The 25,321-nt window shown below is 34.5% G+C and overlaps 1 protein-coding gene across 1 annotated transcript in view; it reads right to left on the reverse strand.

The window, feature by feature from the left end:
- The window catches only part of PTPRK (protein tyrosine phosphatase receptor type K), a 542,545-nt gene that overhangs the window by 230,896 nt on the left and 286,328 nt on the right, over positions 1-25,321 (reverse strand). Inside the window, exon 6 of the mRNA XM_023724464.1 lies at positions 18,948-19,241. Coding sequence (XP_023580232.1) covers positions 18,948-19,241 — 294 coding nt within the window. The remainder of the gene's footprint in view (positions 1-18,947; positions 19,242-25,321) is intronic.

Consider the following 25,321-nt stretch of genomic DNA (forward strand, 5'->3'; position numbering starts at 1 on the left):
TTCAAATGTATCTATGCTTGAGTAAAGTTAGTAATAAAATCCATTATAAATTTATATGGTACCGTGAATGAATATTCAAGTATCTATGACAAATTTATAAAACTAAAATATTATCTACACTCTTTGTAAATATGACACAGAAAAATCGTAGTTCAATATTTAGGTAAAACATGATAGAAAAGCAGGATAGGAATCTAAAAAAAATTAAAAAATGGCTTAAAATAGCATTGGAATTTACATATTTTGCACAAAAGTTGAATCTACAGGTTTAGCTCTCAGTTACAAGAATATTTCTTCTGGATCTTGAAAAGATAAAGACATAGTTACCAAAACTCTGTCTAGCAAGTCTTCCTCTTGGCTTTAATATTAACTCCTCATGAGAGGCACAGCTTTTAGAAAATCAATTTGCTCATAGCCTAAAGACAAAATAATATGGTAGGGACAAAGGGCAAAGAGATAATCACAAGGACTGCCTGAAGGATATGCGCTATAGACATTCCTCTAGACAGGCTCCATTTTATCCTCGAATCAAGCCTATGCGCCACAGGTGATATTTTTTTCCTATCCTCCGAATTAAGACAAGGTTTATTTTCCAAAGCAACTGATCTATTTTAGCTTATGAAAACTGTAACTTCTGCACCTAAAAGTATGGATTTTGGAGTTGACTTCTCTGGATTCACATCCCAGCACTACAAATTAGACACTGGGTGATGCTGGGCAGGACACGTAATTCTCTGAGATTCCTTTTCTACATATGTAAAATATAACAACCTTACCACCTGGCAAGATCATTGCAATAATTAAATAAGACAATTGTTTGTCAAATTATGTAAACACAGTTTTTAGAATAAGTGATCGATAAATATTAGCTGTTTTGCTATAAATAATAATAAATATTGTCATTGCTATTAATTGGTAGATTTTGCTTTTACTAATAATGAATTAGAACCAAATCTATGGTCTTTTCTAATTATATCAGACTTTAAGACATAAATTTTTATTTACTCACATTAGCCCTGCATTTATCTGTTTTTTAAACCCTACTATTCCTTTTTATCCCAAGTTACTTATAAATTTGGTGTTTTCCTGTTAACTCTTACGTGTTCTAGTAAACTGCCTCAAATTATTCTTCAAATCAAGAAGGATGTAAATAATGCATATTCTTATGCAAATATGTATATAACAAAATGAAGGCTATTTGAAAAATGTTGTTTCATTTCCTGTGAAATTAACATTGATATTATGTTGTCTGTTACGTAAGATCCCTTGGGTAATCAATCTCACCAGACAACAATTAGGAATAAAGTATAACAACTTCAGGATAAAATATTCAACTTCACAAAAAAAAGTTACAATGATAACAAAAAACCTCTTAGAAATCAGTCCAATCTTTCACCTTGAATAAATGGCCTGTGGTATACCTTATACATAAATATAAGTGAAAAACTCACTTCAAAACATATTACTATTAGAGCTTGGCTGGTGAGAAAAGCAAAACAGGATAGAAATACATACACAGCCAGGAAAAAAAATCAAATTTTATTAGTAAAGATTACATTAACATATCATTTGTTGGTAAACACTAACAAAATAAACCTTAAACATACAAGTGTAAATTAAAAATTATTCCCAGAAGTTAAAAAAGTTTATTACATTAATATTTGCCATGAGAAAAGACTGTGACTTAACTCATTTCTAAACTGAACAAAAAGCACGTGTAAAATTATTTTTCTGTATATTATTCTAGTGTCTTTCTTCATTTGAAATATTTTTTTTCTTTAAATTCTGCTTTAGGTGAAAGTTTACAGCTCAAGTTAATTTCTCATTCAAAAATTTATACACATATTGTTTTGTGACATTCGTTGCAATCCACACAATATGACAGCACACTCCCCCTTTCCACGCTGGGTTCCCTTGTCCATTCAACCATTTCCTGCCCCTTCCTGCCTTCACATCCTGCTTTTGGATGGGAGCTGATTGAACAAAGAAGCACATTCCTCACGTGTTATTTTTTGTTTCATACTTCTGTCTAATCTTTGTCTGAAGAGTGGGCTTCAGGAATGATCTCAGTTCTGGGTTAAAAGAGCATCTGAGTGTCACAGTTTCGGGGATTCCTCCAGTCTCTGTCAGATCATTAAGTGTAGTCTTTTTACGTAAATTTGAATTCTGTTCTTCATTTTTTTCCTGCTCTGTCCAGGACTCTCTGTTTTGTTCCCTGGCAGGGTGGTCAGTGGTGGAAGCTGGGCACTATCTAGTTCTTCTGATCTCAGGCTGGTGGAGTCTCTGGTTCCTTTGGTCCTTTAGTCCCTTAGGTTAGAATTTTCTTTGTGTCTTTGATTTTCTTCATTCTCCTTTGCTCCAAGTGGCATGGGATCAATAGATGTATCTTAGATGGCCGCTGGCAAGCTTTTAAGACCCCCGAAACTACTCACCAAGGTGGGATGTAGAACATTTTCTTTATAAACTGTGTTATGCCAATTGACCCAGATGTCCCCCAAAACTATGGTCTCTAGTCATTTGAAATATTTGGACATTTACTTTGCTAAATGTCAGTTCAGTAGTTCTATTATTACTCCTCATCTCCAATGAGGTTAAATTCCATTTTACATTACTTGGTTCCTATCCAAATATAATATAGTTCACATAGTCATGTGGGTTATAGCAAAATTTCCTATAAATTATTCATAAATAATTTTTTGAAAACTTGCATTACCAAGCAGTCCAATAGTAACATACTCCACTATAAAGTACTCTGGTATGACACATTTTAAAAGCAGAATGGACATTTCATAACCTTGACTCTTGCTATTATGATATAACATACTTATTAATTCATTACACAATTGGTGCATTCATTTTTTAAAATATTATTTCTACCTACACATCTTCCAAAAATTCAACTTGGGGAAATTTACCTGCTGCACCTGACCTAGCATTTTATTGATACTAAACACTAAATGAAGATTTGTCAAAGCATTTATTGTCACCAACAACTTACCATTAAATAAAAATTTAACCGAGTTCTAGTTTGGGGTTAAATATTTTCAGTTTTGAAATTTTCTAAGAAGCTGATTTAAAACAGCATTCTAAAAGCAAAGTGATATTTTTTAAACCTGAAAACAGAAAATGGTACTCAGAAGCTGAAATTTTCTTCAAACTAACTCACTGCAATAGCAATATTTCTGGATGATCGGCAAGTGCCAGAAAATGTGTTCTCACAGAAGCAAACTTGTAAAACTCCCAAATAAGTAACAGCTCAATTTAATTCTCTTATGCATTCTGAATGAAGTGAAAGTAAAAAATGATCTTGCTCAAAATAAAAACAGCCCAAGCCTAAATTAATATCCTAGTTCTAAGTATATTATTTTATAAAATCATCAATTTTACCTATTAACAGAAAACTGTATGTGTGCATGTATCCTAAACTCAGCATTCCATAGTAACTTGGAATAGCATTAGAATATTTAATCCTAAAATGGACCCTTCATAGTAGTATCATCACCCTAATTTTACAGATAGGCAATTGTGGAGTAATTTCCTTAAGATGATATTTATACTGCTGTTCTTATAATAAATCACATCTTACTCACCTACTTTTTTAGTTCACGAGAACATTCCACTGAAATCAAACAGAATAGAAACACTTATTTTGTATTTTAGCTAACATGAACATAGGTGTTTTATCTCCACAACTCTGGTGAAAATCCTTAGAAAGACAAAATATTTAAGTTTGTCCTACGGAGACTTCTGATTTGAGGGTTTAGAGAATTAGAATAACTAATTAGTTTATTTCCAAAGCACTCAAATACAGACTTTAATGCAAAGTTGAAAAAAGGTGTTATAATTTGAAATTCTTATAGGATATAAATGAAAAACTGTTCGATATTAGGATTCCACAAAATGAACATGCCAGCACTGCTGTTAATCACAGGCACACATGCTTGTGACCCTCTCCTGTCCTGGGGATTCCTGAAAGGCACACCTTGAAACCTGAGGTTAGGTATGATAGAAGACAAGAGAGCAATCAATACGAGAAAGAAGACAGAGTGCACTCAACACACATTAAACTTATTTGCAACTGTGCCTCTTGGTGAAAATCATCATTAAACCACATTATGATCCTGCACTTGGCATACTGTTCTGAGCTGCCCATCATGGGGAACACTAGAGCTTCACCTATGGATGTCACAATGCAACAAACCAATCACTCTTTATAAAGCAGATTCTGAACAAGTTTAATGTATTGGTAATTGAAAGCTGCCTGTTGGATATCTTAAAGTTGTGTTCATGTAAAATCATTAACAATTTTTGTCCCTGAGCAGGTAGTCTTCAGTAATCAGAATATTTCATGCAATAAAAGAACTAATGTATACAACAATTTAATTCCTAAAAAAGTAGCTGAAACATATTTCAATTTCTATTCAAACAAAAACAGCATAAGCATGACCTTCACACCATGAATGAAAAGGTGATGACTCCCACATATGTATATTCTGCTCTGTACCCTCCATACTGAACTGGAGACCCATGAATCTAACTGCCTACCTGATATCTCCTTTCCAAAAATAAATAGAGACTTCCTTTCTAAAAATTTCCCCAAAGTTTCACTCCTTCAGGTTAAAACCTGTCACTATACCTTCATTTTCTGAACCAGAATTCACTTCCAATTTCTCACAAAATTCTACTGATACCACTTTTCAAATCTCTTTCAACTCTGCCTCCTCATTGGCATTCTTATCTCCAACTGCCTCAGTTCAAGCACTGATCAATTTTTGCTTAGACTGATGTAGCAGCCTTCTAATCTCCTTGAAATTCAGTCTAGTCTCCTTCTAATGTGTTGCTTAAACTACCACTGGAGAAATATTTCTAAAAAACAAATCATTCAAACCAATCTAAAAAAAAAATAATAATTTATTCTTTAAAATAAACCACACCCTTGTATAAATATTTTAATGCATTAATTAAAAAATTAAGATGAACTGATGAATGAATGAAGAGGTGGATAGAAGGACAGACTTATATAGAAAATACAGCAAAAGTAAACTATAATGATAGATATATGGGTGTTCACTGTGTGACTCAGATTTTCTGCATGTTTATAATTTTTAAAATAGAGAAAAAATATTTTTGAAGGTTAAGGTTGTATGTCAACTTGGCTGTGCCATGATTCTCAGTGGTCTGGCAGTTATGTAATGATATAATTTGGCAGTTATGTAATGATGTAATTTGGTAGTTATATAATGATGTAAACAACTCCATGATGAGATCTATTATGAGTAGCCAATCAGTTGAAAGGGCATTTCCTTGGGGATGTGGCCTGCCTCCAGTATATAAATGGATGTTCCAGCAAGGCTCTCACTCTGGATCCTGTGCCTGGCTTGTTAACATTTGACCTCTGGTTCTTGGGACTTCAGTTAGTAGCTTACCTGTTGAGCTTGGGATTCATTGGCTTCCACAGCCTGTGAGTCAGCGGCCTGCTGTCTGACCTGTCAATCTTGGGTTTGGCAGCCCCTGCAGCTACGTGAGTCAGGAAAAGAGAAGTCTCCAGCCTGATGCCTAATCCCCGGATTTGGGATTTGCTAGCCTCTACATCTGTATGAGCCATTTCCTTGAGATAAATCTCTCTCATCTCTCTCTCTGTATACATACATACATATATATATGTATATATATATAGCCACTGCTGTCCAGTCGATTCCGACTCATAGCGACCCCATATGGTTTCCAAGCCTGTAAATCTCTATGAAAGCAGACTGCCACATCTTTCTCCCGCAGAGCTGCTGGTGGTTTCAAACCACTGACCTTTCAGTTAGCAGTCGATTGCTTTAACCACTGTGCCACCAGGGCTCCATATATATATATATGTATGTATGTATGTATGTATAATACACTTCACTGGTTTTGCTTCTCTAGAGAACTCAGCCTATGACAACTGTGTAATTCAGATTTTTCATAATATCTCCAACATATGGACAAAATAGACATAAGTAGCCTCAAAAACATACATAATGATGCAATATATTTTAAAATAATTAGAAAGTGTTGAATATGTATTACTTTTATTTGAAACATAATTTATACCGTTTTAAGTTTATATAATTTATTTTTTAATTATGGTTGAATAACTGGCTGGTATTTTATTTTTTTAATTTAACAATCAACTCTCAAATACCAGTCCAAGCTGGCTCAAGCACAACCCTGGTTATCTTACAAAAATCAAATTGGACATTTTCAATTATCCATCTGTATTTTTACAGATGAAGAAATGGAAACTTAAAGAGATTAAGTTATTTGCCCAATAGTAATTATTAGGGCCAGATTTTAATGTAGATTTTACTGACGCTGGAATCTTAACTCATAACCGTCAATTCTCATGATATGCTGCTTGATGAAACTCTACTCATACTTCAGCGCTTTTTTTCAATTTGCATACTCTTGTTACAAAAGTGGAAAAGCATGGTTTCTCCTGTGTTTCCATAGAGCCTGAAAGCATATTTATTATAACACTTATTGGTCTAATTATTTACCTACCTGTCTTTCATCTAACCTCTCTAGGCAAGTCAGTGTAAAAGTTACAGAGCCAGGCAATCATGGCTCAAATCTAAGAGTTTATATCACTGGCACAAAGTAAGCACTCAGTACATGCGAGTTACTGTGATCATCATTCCCTATATTCTCAGTGGCTGGAGGGCAGTCTTCATCTTTCAATACCTAGCACTTAATGCAGCGTCTGGCATACAGGAGATTGTCGCATAAATGAAAACAAGAAGATGCAATTTAAACGATAATCTTGGTTTTCTCATCTAATAGCTGTTTGACAGTGATCAAGTCACTTCACCGCTGAGTGCAAAAGCCCAGGACTTTTTCTTGTATTAAAAATGTAAAACTATGCTTCGCCTTGCTGGTGCCAGTACATTTATACAATACTTCGAGAAAGTAATTGAACAACATCTGTCAATAACTTTTCCTTAATGTGGAAAAAGACATATTCAATATGCTCATTGCAGTATTTACAATAGTTAATCATTGGAAGTAGTCCAAATTTTCAGAAATAGAAGAACGGTTAAATAAATTCTAGTGCATACATCCGATAGAATATTAAGCAATCATTTAAGATGATGGTTAGAATGTATTATAGAAATACAGGGAATAGGTTGACACTTGGTAGATAGAATAAGCAGAGTGTAAAATTGTGTATATTTTATACTTATTACCAAAAAAAATGGAGGCCTGGTGGCACAACGGTTAAACACTGGGCTGCTAAATGAAAGGCTGGTGGTTCAAACTCACCAACAGCTCCACCAGAGAAAAGACCTGGCAATCTACTCCCATACATATTGTTGTTGTTAGGTGCTGTCGAGTTGGTTCCAACTCATAATGATCCTATGTACAATAGAAAGAAATGCTGCTGGGTCCTGCACCATCCTCACAATCATTGCTATGTTGGAGCCCATTGCTGAGGTTATTGTGTCAGTCCATCTCATTGAGGATCTTCCTCTTTTTCGTTGACTCTACCAAGCATGATGTCTTTCTCCAGGGACTGGTACCTCCCGATAACATGGCCAAAATATGCGAGATAAAGTCTCACCATCCTTGTTTCTAAGGAGCATTCTGGCTGTACTTCTTCCAAGGCAGATTTGTTCATTCTGCTGGTAGTCCACATTATATTCAATATTCTTCACCAACAGCACAATTTAAATCCATTGATTCTTCTTCGATCTTCCTTACTCATTGTCCAGTTTTTACATGCATATGAGGTTATTGAAATATAGCATGGCTTGGGTTAGGCACTCTTTAGTCCTCAAAGTGACATCTTTGCTTTTTAACACTTCAAAGAGGTCTTCTGCAGCATAGGAAATGCTATGGGGCAGTTCTACTCTGTCACTTAAGGTTGCTATGAGTTGGAATCAACTCAAGGGCACACAACTACAACAACAACAAAAACCTTCAGGCAGAGAAATAAATAACACTATATTGACAAAAACGATAAAAGCTGTATAAATATTATAGCATTATAAAAACCAAACCAAACCCATTGCCATCAAGTTGATTCCAACTCTTAGTGACCCTATAGGACAGAAGAGAACTGTCCCATAGGGTTTCCAAGGAGCAGTGGTGGATTCGGACTGCCAATCTTTTGGTTAGCAGTTGAATGCTTAACCACTGTACCACCAGGGCTCCGTTATAGATTTTTTTAATTTTTTAAAAATTTCTATATGAAAATTGGTGGTGTCAAGCTTTATTACACACAGTTTATAAAAACTATTTGAGTGTATAAATTCTATGCAGTCTTTACAGAGTATCGAATTTCTAGAAAGGAACCTCCAAGGAAATCAACTTTAGGGATACTTAAGTGTTCCCCTGTCACATTTTTTCCACCAAAGCAGAATGCAGCTGGGCATTTTAGAGAGTGGACACATGGACAATGCACACACACATACATGATGTAAAATTTGGTAGAGGAGAGAGATGGTGAAGCCTGAAAGAGAAGACTGAAACAATGATTCTGCTTTAGCATTCTCCAATTACATAATTTTTAAGGTGGTGTTTAAATTCTTAGAATTGGTTACAAATTTCAAAGAGAAAGTTTAAATTGGTTCAATTAAGCTGAAAAGCCAATTATTAGTTTGTTCTTTTCTGAAAGCAACTGACTTCATTGATTGATCTTTTAAAAGGGAAATTCACTGATTGCAGTTAGCTTTTTAAAAATGCGATTTTACCTCAGAGGAGGGTAAAGCCGGAAGTAAAGAGAAGGTAGCAGTTAAAGGATTATCTGAGCCAGCTGGAAAGAGGATTATGAGAAATGCTTTCATTCCTATTGCTTTCAAAAGGAGCAGAGTTTGGTATTCTACTGATTTAGAATTTTATGTGAGGTAAGAATACAGGAAGAAAACAAAACCATGTAAGTGAAATTAAATAGAATGAATCATTTTTATATCCCATCACTTGTTAGAAGGGATCCTCATGTAAACAGAGCTACGTGTTAATTTTCATTTTAAATACATGATAAACGAGGAATCTTGTCCTCTCTTCACCATTTTACCACAGCGCCAGGTACAAGGAGGAGTTCAAAAATTCATTGACTAAATCATCACAGAAAACACTCCAACCCATACGAGGGCTTATGTTAATAAATGGAAATAAATAGATTAGGTTTTTTTTAAAATAACAAAAAGCAAAGCTTCATTGTCTACAGCACTATTGTGTTTCAGGATGTCATATTAAGGCTTCTTCTCTCTGGAGATAAAGCAGCTGTTGTTATATTCATTTTGCTGTTCTTAAATTACTATAAAGAGCTCCAGTATGACTTATCCAAAAGTCATAAACTCATCAATACACCAATCTGTTTTTAAGTTATATTAAGCTTTTCTCAACAGCCCTGTGCTTTAAAATGCCTGCAGATAAATGTGATAAAATGACTAACAGCTTAATATAATATTAATCTTGGAGAAATTGCATCTTTAAAACTTTTCATATTGTTGTAATTTACTGGATGGAAAAAAACAAGGAGTTAAAAATTAATGAAATACTTAACAAACTTTTCAAAGATTACTGCCATTTATATTTCAAAACTGAATACCTATTGTTTTATTCACCTGTAAAGTCTATATTAAAGAAGAAAAACTTCCTGCAAAGCAATATATTATCTTAGCAAATCTTGAGAAAATGTTTCAGGTGCTCTTGATTTAAACAAATAAATAATTATTACCACAGAAATTATTTAATTTTCCTTCTTTAATTACTGTTAAAATGGGAGCCTTTTATAGATAGATCAGATAGATAGATTGATTTATACATCAAACCTGTTGCCATCAAGTTGATTCTGACTCATAGCTACCCCATGTGTGTCAGAGTAAAACTGCACTCTGTCTATATATATGAAGACAGAGAGAGACAGGGAGAGAAAGTGAGAGAGGATGTGTGTGAGTGTACTTCTTTTGGCAATAAATTACTATAGATTCACATGTAACATTAGTACAACAAACACGATGTTTAGAATATTTTTAAGGGTGAATGTAACAAGAGAGATAATATATGCAATTGCTTAAAAAAAGCAATTTAAGTAATAGGTAAAAATGTACCTTTTCTCCTGATATCCCTTTATTCTGGTGAGGGGCTATGTAATGGTGGGAAATAGTAACAAAGGAAGAGGATGAAAGATAAGTTATTTAAACTCAAACTTCACCCAGATGATTTGGCTATGAGAATTAAAATAAACATTCGTCAGTGATTTCTAGGCCATATCTTATGTAGTGACAGCTGAATTTGCACAGATTTTGCTTAGGGTGACATGAAAGCAAGAATTTATGCTCTTTGAGGTTCATTTTCTATTGGATTCAAAAAGTATGTAACTTACAACTCACGATTAGAATTCACTCATTATCTCCTTCATTTGAATATGCTTTTTGCCTCTGCAGTTTATACACAGGTTGGTGGGGAAGAAAGAGGGTAGGAGAGTCATCCCACCTCTTTTTTTGCAGAAAGATCTATTTCATAAAAGACAGTGAAGACCAAAAAGTAAGAAACTAAACTGATGTTGTCATGTTCAGAGTTATGTATATAAACAACAAAAATAACGAGACATCTGTACAAAGGGGCTTTTTTTTTTTTTTTTTTTTTTTAATTTCTAGTCAAGAGATTGTAGGCTAGTTATTTAGGATGAGTCTATGTAGGTAAGTTCCAAATATAGTCATGAAACTGTACTCTTCCCCCTACCCTGACATCTTCCCAAGAAAATATGACTACAATTATAGTCCAGAGCATGGTTTAGGAGTTACCTTTTTTTTTTTTTCAAAAAACATATATATATACATATATATATGTATAATTTAAATGCTAAGGAGGGACAACTGAAAATTAGAATTCATTCATTATCTCTTTCCACTGAATGCATTTTTTGCCTCTGACATTTATATGCAGGTTGGTGGAGGGGATAGAGGATGGTAAGATGGAAGACAGAGGTAGATTATCTGTGTAAGGAGGAAGAAAATCAAGAGCAAGTGTCTGCATCAGTGTGACTACCATGGCACCATCAAACAAAGTTCTGAAGCTTACAGTCTAGGTGTCTTGGATGCATCTTCATAATTAACACATCCTTTTCAAGTTTGAGATCTGGATTCATATCTTATTTTACTTTAGATTTTCAAAACTGTGGTAAAATATTCACAACATAAAATTTGCCATTTTAACTGTTTTCAAGTGTACAATCTAGTGGCGTTAAATCTTACAACACTGTGCAACCATCACTACTATTTGTTGGATCCGTATCGTTTTAATATTACCTATTTCTTCTACATATACTACTGAGTTATTATAATTTAAGACATTATTAATATATCATCTTATTTATAAACCACTTCTACTTCCTGATATCAAATAAGAGACCTAGGACCTGCGGGGGAAATCCAGGTCATTTCATGGGACTGATGCGGTTATTCAAATCATTTCCACATGTCAGTTTTATCGCAGTATGCAATATTCAACTAAAATAAGTGTAGCCAGTAAAAAGAGTACTTAATTCTACTGGTAACAGGCTCAGAATATGATAAAATACTAAGGATAAATAAATACAGTGTCATTTTCACTGGCTACCAAAATCTTTTCAACAAGTCAGATGAAGACATTTTAAGCCTGAAAACAACCCAACTCTATTTGGTAAAGTTAATTACATAGCTACTAATGATGTTACCTATAAGGGAACATGCCATGAACTGAAATGCGTGATTAACTGTACATTCCTCCTTTGAGATTTAAAAAAAAAAAAAAGTGGGCAAAATGATTTCATATTTGTTCAACTTTCATGACTCTTATGCTGGAATTCCTAGTATGATGCCAAACCTTTTGCCGGCGAGTCAATTCTGACTCATAGCGACCCTATAGGACAAAGTAGAGCACTAGTACTAGATAGCATGGACTGAATTGTGTCCCCCAAAACTATGTGTCAGAATTCTAACCTTTATACCTGCAGATGTAATCCCATTTGGAAAAGGGGAGTGAGGGCATATCAGTGTAGTGTGTACACTAAACCTAAGCACTTCTGAGTCATAAGGAGCAGTATAAACACAGACAAGCAAGCACAAACAGGAGGGGACAGATGCCAGGTGAGGACTGCCATGAACCTAGGAACACCATGGCTACAGAAGCTAAGACAAGAATCTTCCCCAAAAGCCAGCAGAGCAAGAACCCTTTCCTAAAGATGGTGCCCTAAATTTGGACTTTTGGCCTCTTGAACTGTGAGAAAATAAATTTCTGCCCTTTAAAGCTACCCACTTGTGGTATTTCTGTTACAACAGCACTAGGAAACTAAGACAGGAGAGTTTATAAAGTTTATAAACATGTCTCTCTCCTTCTTCACCCCCGCCTATCTCTGTTTCTCTCTCTCTCTATATATATACATACACTGATACACACACATCCATATAAGCTCCAAGGAAATCCAGAATAATATTTTTATAATCTTCAGCCCTAGGGAATTTAAATAATAATAATAATTACTTTTATTACTTAAATTAGGATTTGAATTATATCTTTCCTTTGAATACTTTTGGATATATGTTGGTGGAGAGGAAGCGGGAAGATGAGTCACCCTCATGGTGTCTGCTGTCTGGACACTATTCTATGTATTATTTCATACTAAGGAATTAGGAATAAGACAAAGAGCTTATTCAACAAAAGTAATAATCTAGTTCTGTTCATAAAAGAAAAGTTAACATTGGTTCCAAATATGGTGCTTGGGAAAAATATGTATTTTTTTGTCAGAAATTATCTCCCTCTAATCTGGATTTTCAAAGTACTTGGTATTTTTACTATATCACTTATTTTTCTTTACTTTTATTATGGTTATAGCACCAGACTGTCAGTTTTTAAGAGTAGAAATCCTGTGTTATTAACGCTGTATCTTCCACAGTCCTGAGTGAGGCAATGTGTACAAGTCTGACCCTCTGTAAACATTTGTGGCAAAAGTAAATAGCCTATCAAATACACAGTAGCTCTTGAATTCCTGTCCAATTTTTTTTTTTTAAACTTATTTTCTCCTCTAAAACCACACATTATACCACTGGTCTTGTATGCATATTAATAACATTGGACAACCACATATTTGAAAAAAGAAATAAAACAATAAAGTAAGTCAGATCACCTACAAGATATCTTTTAAATCTGTTTATTCAAAGAAACTTTCTTAAATATTAGGAATGGCAGTATTTTCCAGGAATTTACAGATTCCTATCTCTGAAATGTGAGGTAAACGCTGTATAGAAGATTATGTTGTTGGTGTTAGCTGCCGTTGAGTCGATTCCAACTCACGATGACCCCGTGCGTGCAGCGTAGAACTGCTCCATAGGGTTTGCAAGGCTGTGACCTTTCAGAAGCAGATCACCAGGCCTGTCTTCCGAGGGCCTCTGGGTGGGTTCAAACGGCCAACCTTTTGGCTAGTAGTTGAGGGCTTAAACACTTAGGCCGCCCAGGCAATCCCTATAGAAGATTATAGCCAACATATTTTCCTTAATTATAACCATGTTTTCATGGTCTCTCTGTCCCAAGTTTCCTCAGTTCTAATCTGTCTTACCCAGAGCTTTGGGTATGATCTTTCTAAAAACCAAAGCTGGTAATATCAGTCTGCTTCTTAAAAACGACTGTATAATAAGCAGGATCATGTAAGACCTGGTCACAGCCTACCTACCAGCTTCATGTCTACCACAAGCCCAGAGTTAGCCAATGCTCCACTCGAAGCAATCTACTCTCAGAACCCAAAAAACAGCAGCAATGCTCATTCTTGGGTTAAACCTGTGATTTTCTCTCTGTTTCTAATTCTATTTTCTACTTTTTACTGCCTCAAACATTCATAATCAATTTTTAAGACCCTGTTTAAAAGCCATTCCTTTCTGGTCACAGCTTTTCTGAAACACTCCCTTCCTCTCAGTTTGAATCACTTTACATTTTACTCTTTGTTGATAGGTCTGTCCCTGGTGATTATGAGGGGCTTAAGGACAAGACCTTGATTGTATAACTGACGTGCTAGTACTTAACCCAGTGCTGTTAACAAAGAGAAAAAGTAATAAAAGCTTTACTGAGCAGATAAATGTTCTTATAACTGAAATATTCTCTAAAAAATCTGAAAAACAGTTTCAGTTATTACTCTCCAAAAAGAAAGAAATCTAAAAAAGGATTTTCCCCTTTTGGCTTTTTAAGGAAATTGAAAAAATGTTTTCCCTTACTTTTTCTGGCCATTTTCATCTTTAGTTTTGTTAATTTCAATAACAGTAATACTGTTGACTTTTAAAATTGTTGTTCAAAACAATAATGAAATCACATAAAGATCATAACTAAGAAATTAATACATTCAGAAAAAAATAAAAAGAGCATAGATATAACCCTTCAAGCTAAATCAAATAGTAAGCCATCCTTACACTGTTAAACCAAACCAATTCTTACCGAGCTGTTTATTTTGTTTTAACCTCAAGGCTGACTGTCACTGATAACTAGTCTTTGTGATTGATAACTATCTTGGACCACAGTAAAAATCAATATATGGTTCCATTTTGCTGATGAAGCTATAGCCGAAAGGCGCAAATTTAATTCCTCACCTGGTATATGCCTGAGGATTGCTCTGTTTGGTTTTTTTGGTTGTTGTTTGTTTGTTTTGTTTTTCCTCTTCATTTTGGATTCAGAATAGAAAAAAAATGCAGTTTTAGTAAATGTTTATGTTTAAAATGAGACACACTGCTTTTGACTGCTTCATAGGTCTACATGTTTCATGGAAAACTGCCAAGAGCATTGAACTTCAATATAAGAGTAGAGAGCAGTTTTCCCAACTGTGTAAATATATTATGTTCTGGACACTCTGAACTATTGACCTTCTCTGAGGGAGATGCTACTAAAATGTCAGTTAATCATACAGCAGTTCCAAAATAGGTTATGAAGAAGCAGAAGGCAATTTAAAAGAGCAATTTTAACATGCAACTGCCAAAGCATGCAATGCAGACAACTTCTGATGATGGCATATTTTATTTCCATTTAATAGGAGAAAGTGAAACTGTATTTTCTTAGCTGCTGTACCAGATGGTGTACCCAGAGGAAACACACAAGAAAAAAAAAACCCAAAAAACAAAAAACTTTAATTGTTCAATGGAATTTTTGAATTATTACCCATTTAAGACAACTTCATATATATACCTGTTCTAAAATTTATAAAATGCCTGAAGAAGCATTATGTGAACAATAACATGGGTCAAGCTGTAAGCTAACAGTGAAATAATCATACCACTCAGACGCATGGAGAGGCACACAGCAGGCATAGGTGGCTTCAACCACCAGAGGCTGTAATTACCACCTGTCCTAACTTAAGAGACCCTGAAGCGGGTAATTGCACTTACCAAATGATTTTAATGTACTTTAGAAAGAACACAAAAAATAGTTTTTGGCAACCAGGCAGGATATTTTCCGAAAAGGATAAAGTGAAACATTTTTTTACACTTCCTTAACTGTTTAAAATATTTAAAACACAGCACATATTTGAGTGTTAAGTACACCATTCAATTGTCCTTTCAATAAAAGTGAAGTGAAAACACTGAGCTATATTTCTCAAGGAGTAAGTCAGCTGTTCAGATACTATTTTTTAAAGTGTACATGCCTCCCAGTTTTTACCTATTGTACTTTCATTTATTCATACTAGCGTGAGGGGGAAAAAATAAAAACACCTAAGGTAGGAGTAAGAGAGGACAGAGTACAGGCTTTTTAAATACAAGAAAATGGGGTTGAGATCGAACTATCCAGCTGTCAGACCCCGGACAAATCACTCCCCTGCTCCCGCCCCCGAGTCTTATATTCACCATTTTAAAATTGAGATAACAATACACCTAACTGATAGGATTGGTATTCAAATCAAATAACATTATAGACTTACCTAATATAGTGATTCTAAAGTAGTATAGCAATAATGAGCAATGAAAATCTATATTTGGATTTGCAAATGTAAAATTTATTCATTAATACACATAAGTAAAACCATTCATGTGACTTGCTGGAAAAATACTTAATGATCGATTTCTGCCAAGTAAACATTTACTACTGCCAGAAATAAAATGCCAATGGCTTAAATAGTGGAATTTTCAACATAGTAAATAGTAACTAATTTATTCTTTTGTACTTAAAACCAAACTCATTGCCGTAAAGTCGATTCTGATTCATAGTGACTCCATAGGACAGAGTAGAACTGCCCCATAGGGCTTCCAAGACTATAATCTTTATGGAAGCTGACTGCCACATCTTTCTTCCATGGAGTGGTTGGTGGGTTCAAACAGCTGATGTTCTGATTACCAGCTGAGCGTTTAACCATTACACCCCCAGGGTTCCTTAAGAGAAACTGAAGTACTGTTTTATTAAGAGCATTACAAGATTACAGCCTTGGAAACACTATGGGGCAGTTCTACTCTGTCTTATAGGGGTGCTATGAGTTGGAATCAACTCAATGGCAATGGTTATGGGCACAGTTTCTCTTGAGGATCCCTGGTGGTGCAATGTTTAAATGTTCGGCTGCTATCCAAAAGGCTATCAGTTCAAACCCAATAGCTGCTCTGTGGAAGAAAAGACCTGGCAATCTGCTCTGGTAAACATTACAGCCTAGGAAACCCTATGGGGCAGTTCCACTATGAGTTCGAATTGACTCAACGGCATGCAACAACACTTTCTCTTTAATCTATAATGAACTTGAAAATCTAGTCTATAAGCACTTTTTTCCTAAAAATTTGCATCAGATACACACTATGAGCCCTTTAATTAACTATAATACACTTGTGTGATAAAGGTGCACAACATGTGAAAGATAGTTTTAAAAACAAATTTTCTACAGTGGCAAGTAAAACTGAAAGTGAGTGAGCCTGATACTATTTTATGCCACAGAGTCCACAAATTAATGCTTCTCAAAGAATCAGAAAAAAAGACCCAATATCATATAATTCTAAAATGTCAAGACATTTATAAATTTGAAAGCAGTTATGAGTATGTTATTTTTACTCAATCTCCTCCCATTCAAATAAGGTTATTCTCAAAACAAAATCCCTCAAACAGTTTATAGTCACATTTTTACTTACCAGAGTTCAATATGTACTCTAAACATAAGCACTCAACAGGGATAAAGCAATGTTCATTACTGTGTTGTTTTCATCCACTTAATAAAACATAACTAGCTTAAAAACACAATCTCATTTACTTAGATTCTCCATTGGCTTTCATACCAGTGACCAATTTCTAATAATTTCTAGGTTAAAAAAATTACATTACATTAACAATACGTGTATGGCACTGCTAATTTTTTAAAGGTCTATTTTGATGATAACAAAAAATAAGAGCAGATGAGACCTTAAAACAAAGAAATTTGGGCACAGGAAGCTAGAGGAAAACTGCTGGAATAATAAGCTATCGTTGATGATTATAACTTTTATATACCTTAGAATGATTAAATGTAGAAACAAAAAAATTTTAGCACAAAACATGTATAAGCAACAGCCTCAGTAAAATGGACTCCATTGGTAATGCTTTTTCTGTGTTAGTGATGGATATTAATTTTGGGAGAGACTGAGCTACTTCTCAGTTTTCACATTGTTTCCCCTTGAAATTATTTCTTGGACTAAATGAGGCTGTGGGGTCAACTTGCCTTTCCCTCAAAAAGTTTTCCTACTACTATCACAGGAAGAATTTGTTACATTACCTCAAGTAGGTGGATTTAACTCTACAGAAAGTTAAAAAGCAAATCGAGTGATTCAGGCTGAGCTATGGAGATTTATCCAGCAACTTCTAGGTTAAGCTGCTTTTCAACCACTTGATAAGTTTATGACACCAGTCAACAAATTAGTGGGCTCTTTATTGTCTAAATCTCAAAATAATGATTGAGCAATTAAACTTTCTATAAAAACTGAGCTGGATTAAAAAAAAGAAAACTTTAATGATTATAGTATATCAGCTAATTGAGTGGGTAGCCACAGAACATTGTTAATGCTAAACAGATGTTCAAGAACCAAGATATTTTATAAGCACTTATATTTTCTAAGATCCCCAGTCTTAGTTTTTAATTTTCAGAACTTAAATCTTTAAATGTTCATAGATGAATACACTAACTCTGCAGGTGTTTCAACAAAATGCATGATGGACACAAAATGCCTCTTTAAAAATTAAACTAACAGCTTTCAATAATAATATAAACACAGTACTAAAATGTTACTCAAATAACTTAGATTATTAAACTTTTTAGTGGTTTAATAAATAGCTAACAATTTTTCCTAATAAGGCACCAGGATGGTTGTTTATGTATTATTTTTTTATTTCATTTTCTATTCTTTGTGTTTTCTTCATATGCTCCTATTTTCACCACTCTAGCTCAGGTATGAGGAGGGCAATAACAAGGCTCAAAAATTCAAGGAAAGCTTTTCTGTATTTTACAGCTGGATGTCAAGCTACTGAGCCAGTGGGGAACATTCAACTGTAAGAATTTCCTAAGCAGGAGTTACTCCACTGAGGAACTATACCAGTGGAACTTTTCTTGTCTATGTTATATAAGATATAGTCACTGCACTGACTATAATTATTGAGGAAGACAATTTCCAAGCGGTAGAAACGTATTCAGTATTTGCTTGAACTGCAAAGGTCTTCTCTCTCAATAGTACTTTCACCTGCATCTACTAGAGATTTTTTTGGACCAAATACACGGCAGGCTGAGCAAATTTACCATGTAAGAAAATACTATAGATTCATAATAATAATGGAATGATAACAGAGAAGCTCTCACACTTCTCTGAAATCATAAAGTTATGACATGGTCAATGATTTACTTAGTTCACTGGAATTCTTAGAGTAATGTGACACATTCATTACCAAATAACCACAACTGTTAATATTGTATGCCTTTTGCTACATTCCTTCATAAAGCAGAATGCTTTGCTATTCAGTCTTACCTGCGCATTTGGTTCTGGTAATTAGTGGAGGTCCTGGAAGCCCTGTTCCACCTTCACCAGGTCTTGTAAGTAGAACACGGATCTCATATTCAGTATCTGGATCCAAATGCCATAATTTATAAGTTGGAGCGTTGACTGCATGGGTTTCTGTCCAGGATCCTGATGTCATTCTGTACTCCACTTCTTTCAGGATAATGGGACCATCGCCAATGATGGAGTTGGCATTTAGTTGAATCAGCAAATATGTAGGCCCAACACCAAGTAGCTGGGGAGGAGCAATGGGTCTTGGTGGTTCTAGGAAAGATGAATATGCAATCTAGTTAGTTAAATAAACAAAACACTATAATACATAGCTATATTAATGTTTCTTAAAGCCCGGGGGCTTAAGAATGATTTATTTAGGAGTACATGATAAATATTGAAAAGAAAACCCAGATATGAGTTGTCTGGCAACTGCACTCTTAAAGAGTAAATACTTTTGCTGACGGAATATGACCCTTTATAGCACAGCTTTTCCTTTACTAAAAAACATGGCTTTCCAGGAAATAAACTTATAAAGATCAAGTATACAAAAGAAATAAAGAGAAAATATTTAGAGATGGCTAGCTCTGATTAGCTATTCACAGAGTACAGTTAACCTTTGACATTTTTAAGATCCAAAGACCTTTGTAAATCTCCAAGTTAATGAACACTGCTGTAACTCATGATTTCAATCATGAAATACAGCCAAGCAGCGTTTTTGTTTTTCCTTTGTTTTTTACTGCTTTGGAATTCTTGCAGGAGAGAAAAAGAGAAAGGCAAAACAGAGCTGAACTCAGAAGCTAATGCTAGGCACTGACTTGCTTCCACATACCCATCTCACAGTGGGAGAAATTAAAATTTTCACCTAGACAAAATCACGAATCACTATCCTGTCACTTCACATTTAGGAGTAGCATATGAGAACACAATGCATCAAATATTAAACTCAAATGTCAAAGGTAGACTGTAATTTAATTTTTTAGAGCAGAAGATATTTTGCTTGAAAGGAACTTTGGGAAACATTATTTGAATGTCTGAATTTAAAGAAATGATGAATTAGAGCACAATTTTTAGAGTCCTTAACATCAATATAGCTGAAATTAGATACTGGACTTTAGAAAAGGATCCACAACTCTGACTCTATTTAAACGTCTGTCCATAGGGGATGCTGTATCATGAAGATCTAGTTAGTCAATTGTGAACAGCTGAGGATTTCTTTGAAACTATAGAAGAACCTTATTAGAAAAGCCAGAAGACTTTAAAGGAAAGAAAAATTAGCATTAATCTTATTAAAGTGATAACTGCTCAAAACCTGATTTAAAAAAATTTTTTAAGAGTTAAGGTAACTATTAAATATAAGTAGGTAGATTGGACAAGACGCAGATAGAGGGGAGTTAAGAACATACAGACAGTATCATCCAGACTAGGATTTTTATTTTAATGAAAATCTATGTTTGGGATGAGGTACGATGGGAAAAAAAAAGCCTCTAGGATAGTTTATCTTCTTATATAAGTTTTAATAAAGCAAGGGTTTTAAGTTGTATTGTATAAAAGTACAGTTCCTAGCTAATGAACCCGAGTTACAAACAACCCTAACACAAAAGATAAGACTAGCCAACCTGGCCAGGATCGCTATAGAGGCAAAGACATTTTCAAGAATTTTTCTTCAAAATTCATGTGACTGATATTTATTGAGTAACCACAAATTGCTAGGTTGTTCTAGGCATTGCATATCCATATATTATGGAAGGAAGGCATAGACAGTAATATGCAATCAATAAATTCATTATTTTAAACTGAGAGTTATGTAAGGATACCGTGATAGAAAATAAAAGATGAAGGGAGGATGGTATCTAGTGAGCAACACATTTTTTTTTCTATCCAAATACTCGTGAAGAATATAACTTACTCTCATCAATAATTATGACTCATTATGGCAATAGTTTTCTTGTTACTAGTAGAAACATGACCTTGTAACTTCACTTTGCTCACATTTAAAATGAAAATAAAACTCACAATACTAAGAGAAAATAAGAAAATATATGTGCTATATAAACTGTATACATTGTTTTTATTTCTATGGGAAAATGGTTCCTAACACCTGATTTATAAACTTTAACCACAAAATCTGCTCCAAATGTTTTGCAAATTATTTCAGCAATGTGTAGTTACAATTTTCTAGCTTGTAAACATTGTTTAATTTCCTAAGTAAATTCAATGTAGAAATTATTCACAAAAGAAATAGTTTAAATAAAACCAAAACAGTTCAGAATTCTCATTTATCAGATGAAGAAAGATATGGATAGCGTACAGCCATCTAAGTATACAGCTATTGGTCTGTATTCATCTGGATCAGAACAAAATCCAAGAATCAGAGAAAGAACTGGAATACAGAACTAATTAGTCTCCATGAACCATAGCCTCCTCTACCTTGAGACCGGAAACAACAGATGGTACCTAGGTACCACTACCAAACATTATAATCAGGGTCACAATAGTTGGACCCTGATAGAAAAAGAAAAGAAAACATGGAAAAGAACTTCAAATTCTCAAAGAATCCAGACTTACTGGACCCACTGAGACTGGAGGAATCACCGATACTATTGCCTATAGATACTCTTTAAACCTTGAACAGAAACTATCCCCTCAAATCCTTTTAACTAAATAGCAGGTTAGCTGAAAAAGTAAAGAACTTCATCCTTGAGAAATGTGCTCTTCTAAAAATTATCTATATGAGACCAAATGGATAACGGTTACTCTCAAGCACAAATGAGACATTTAGGGGGCAGTGAGACTAAATGGGAATGGAACAATTAGAACACAAATAATAAAAATGTTGACACAAACTGAAGAATGTATCCAATGTCACTGTGTAAAAATTGTTGAATGGGAACCTGTTTTGCTGTATATACTTTTACCAAAAATACAATAAAATGTTAATAGTAAAAAAAAAAGATACAGATAAACATTTCATATTCTGACATTTCACCAACTAGTCTAGAAACTTTTATATTTAGAGTTTACACAAGTTTTGGTAGAGCGGGAGAAGGGTAAAGTTGATATATTTTCTAAACCTTAAAACTTAAATGAAACAAAATAGAGAAATGAACATAATGGAAAAAATGCAAATGTCTTCCCAGACTATCTGAAAGTTGCACATATTTTTAAGAAGCAGTCTGTATTTCGTGAATAAATTGAGCTGACTCATACGTGCAATGTTTGTTTTCATTCCAGATGATTCATATACTGACTAATTTCAGTAGAAAACACTGCTATATCCACAGCTCATTGGGGTTTTACCCGGAAGCAGCAGTGCCTCACTCACTTTATAGCTTACCAACAACCTTTAAGGAGGTATGATACTTAACACGATGAATGAAGAGGATTTATTTGCCAAACAAATTATAAACAACAAACCTTTGTTATTTTATAAATTTATAGGTATTCTGAAACCTGACTTAATACATATTTAAAAAAAAAAATTGCTGTTGAGTGTATTTCAACTCATGGTTACTCCACATGTTTCAGAGTAGAACTTAACTCCGTAGGGTTTTCAGTGGCTATGACCTATCAGAAGCAGATCTTCTTGAGGTTGTTGTTAGGTTGTTAGGTGTCATCAAGTTGGTTCCAACTCATAGCTACCCTATGTACAATAGAATGACACTCTGCCCGGTCCTGCACCATCCTCACAATCATTGCTATGCTTAAGCCCATTGTTGGAGCCACTGTGTCAATCCATCTCGTTGAGGGTCTTCTTCTCTTTCTCTGACCCTCTACTTTACCAAGCATGATGTCCTTCTTCAGAGATGGGTTCCTACTGATTAACATGTCTAATGTATGTGAAACAAAGTCTTGCCATACTTGCTTCTAAGGAGCATTCTGGTTGTACTTCTTCCAAGATGAATTCGTTTGTTCTTTTGGCAGACGATGGTATATTCAATATTCTTTGCCAACACCACAGTTCAAAGGCGTTAATTCTTCTTTGGTCTTCCTTATTCATTGTTCAGCTTTCGCACACATATGAGGCAATTGACAACACCATGGCTTGGGTCAGGCGCACCTTAGTCCTCAAACTGACATCTTTGCTTTTTAACACTTTAAAGTGATCTCTTGCAGCCAATTTGCCCAATGCAATGCATCTTTGATTTCTTGACCGCTGCTTCCATGGGTGTTGACTGTGGACCCAAGTAAAATGAAATCCTTGACAACCTCAATCTTTTCTCCATTTATTATGATGTTGCTTGCTGGTCCAGTTGTGAGGATTTTGTTTTCTTTATGTTGAGGTGTAATCCATACTGAAGGCTGTGGTCTTTGATCTTCATCAATAAGTGCTTCAAGTCTTCTCCACTTTCAGCAAGCAAGGTTGCATCATCTGCATAACGGAAGTGGTTAATGAGTCTTCCTCCAATCCTGATGCCCCATTTTTCTTCATATAATCCAGCTTCTTGGATTATTTGCTCAATATTTTCTTGAGATGCCCTGGGTGAATTCTAACCTTTCAGTTTGCAGCCAAGTACTTAACTGTTTGCATCACCCAAACAACCAAAAAAACAAACCCATTGTCTTCGAGTCAATTCCTACTCATAGCAATCCTGTAAGACAGAGTAGAACTGCCCTATAGGGTTTCCAAGGCTTTGAATATTTCTGCAAGCAGATTGCCACATGTTTCTCCCATTGAGAGGCTGGTGGGTTCAAACCATGGACATTTCAGTTAGCAGCCAAGCACTTTAACCACTGCTTCACCATTTCCCAGGGGATATTAAATCTCACCTATCAAAACTCTACATATCACTGCCATGAAAAATAAGGAGAAAATAAAAGAAGAGAGAAGAGGGGAGAGGAAAGGGTAGGGGAGGTTTCTCCAAGAGAAAGAAATATAACATTGGAAATAAGTGAAACAGCAAAGCAAAGCATAATGTTTCTTCTACCCTTTTCATCTTCAAGAATGTAACATGCAAAATAAAATTTGGAGTGATGAGACCTAGTTACAAAAATGCATACATAACTAATAGCTGGGTAAACTTGAACATGCTATTTAACTTCTTGACATTACAATTCCCTTACTGGTAAACTAGGCATTCTTGTAAGAATTTTAGAAGTCTCGGCATTTCAAAATACATCAACAAACCCTATATTTGATGCCATTATTTTTTGTTTTATTTTTGCCAGAGAGCACATAAATTTTAAAAGTGAAAATTAATATTCAACACTAGCGTTTTATGTATATAAAAAAATGAGTTGGATGTAACAGGGCTCGTGGCCTGAAGAAGGACAGCAACTCACTCTGGTCACTTTTGCATTTTGTATTGGTCAGGCAAACGAAAGGGGCAGTACAGTAACTAAAGCTGTAGCTCAAATTCAGAACTGTGGCACTTTTAAGGGCAGCTTAGAAGCATATACATTGATTAACAGCATGATTATAAGAAGTGAAACCTAGCCTTAATGAGGCTAATACACCACTACATATTAAATTTTTTATGTTGGAAGTAAAAAGTAGTCTTACATTAGCATATGTATTTTGTTTTGAGGCCCTTGAGAACAAGAAGGCTTATTTATAAAACCTCTATTCATTTCAGTAAATTATGCATGAATTTTAATAGTTAGCAAATGAACAAGTAATTGTTCTGCAGCAATATTAATACTCTTCATAACTTAATACACTATCAGGCCCAGAGGTGTGGTACAAATAAATCCCGGTAGTACCCTAGGTATCAACTGAAGCATGCAATCCCCAAAATACAAGATAAACTTTGCCAATGTTACCAATTAACTTTCAATTAATGAGTTACATTCATTATTCTAGAGCTAAACCTATTACAAAATCTCAATTATACATTCAAATTGCTTCATTTGTTTTTATATTTCAAATAATCTTAAAGTGTATTGAAATAAGGATAAGTCATTATAAAAGTATATTCTCATCCAGTTATTCCCATTATAATGCTATTTTACAAACATATGTGTCACTTATCAAAATTCAGTTAATTAATAAAATGCAAAATCAGAAATAGAAGCCAGAAAGCCAGAAAAAAGTCAGGTTAACAAAGTAAATGTCAAGGCAAATAACACTTCTACAGTCGTTTTTCCAAATAGATAAACTAAATACCTTCAATCCTATCTCCTTCCAAACTGTTTTATTTATATTAAAATTCATGCATGTCTGTCAAAGAGGCTTTGACCAAAAGTATTTCAAGATTAACCCTCCCACTATAGAAGCAGGTAATGATATTTCATTAGGTTCAAATAAGTGTTGTAACAAATTACCACAAACTTCGTGGCTTAAAACAACAGAAATTTATTCTCTTACAGTTCTGGAGCCCAGAAATCTGAAATCAGTACCACTGGGTTGAAAA

This window comes from Trichechus manatus, unplaced genomic scaffold, assembly GCF_000243295.1.
Source record: "Trichechus manatus latirostris isolate Lorelei unplaced genomic scaffold, TriManLat1.0 scaffold00248, whole genome shotgun sequence".
Classification (NCBI taxonomy): Eukaryota; Metazoa; Chordata; class Mammalia; order Sirenia; family Trichechidae; genus Trichechus; species Trichechus manatus.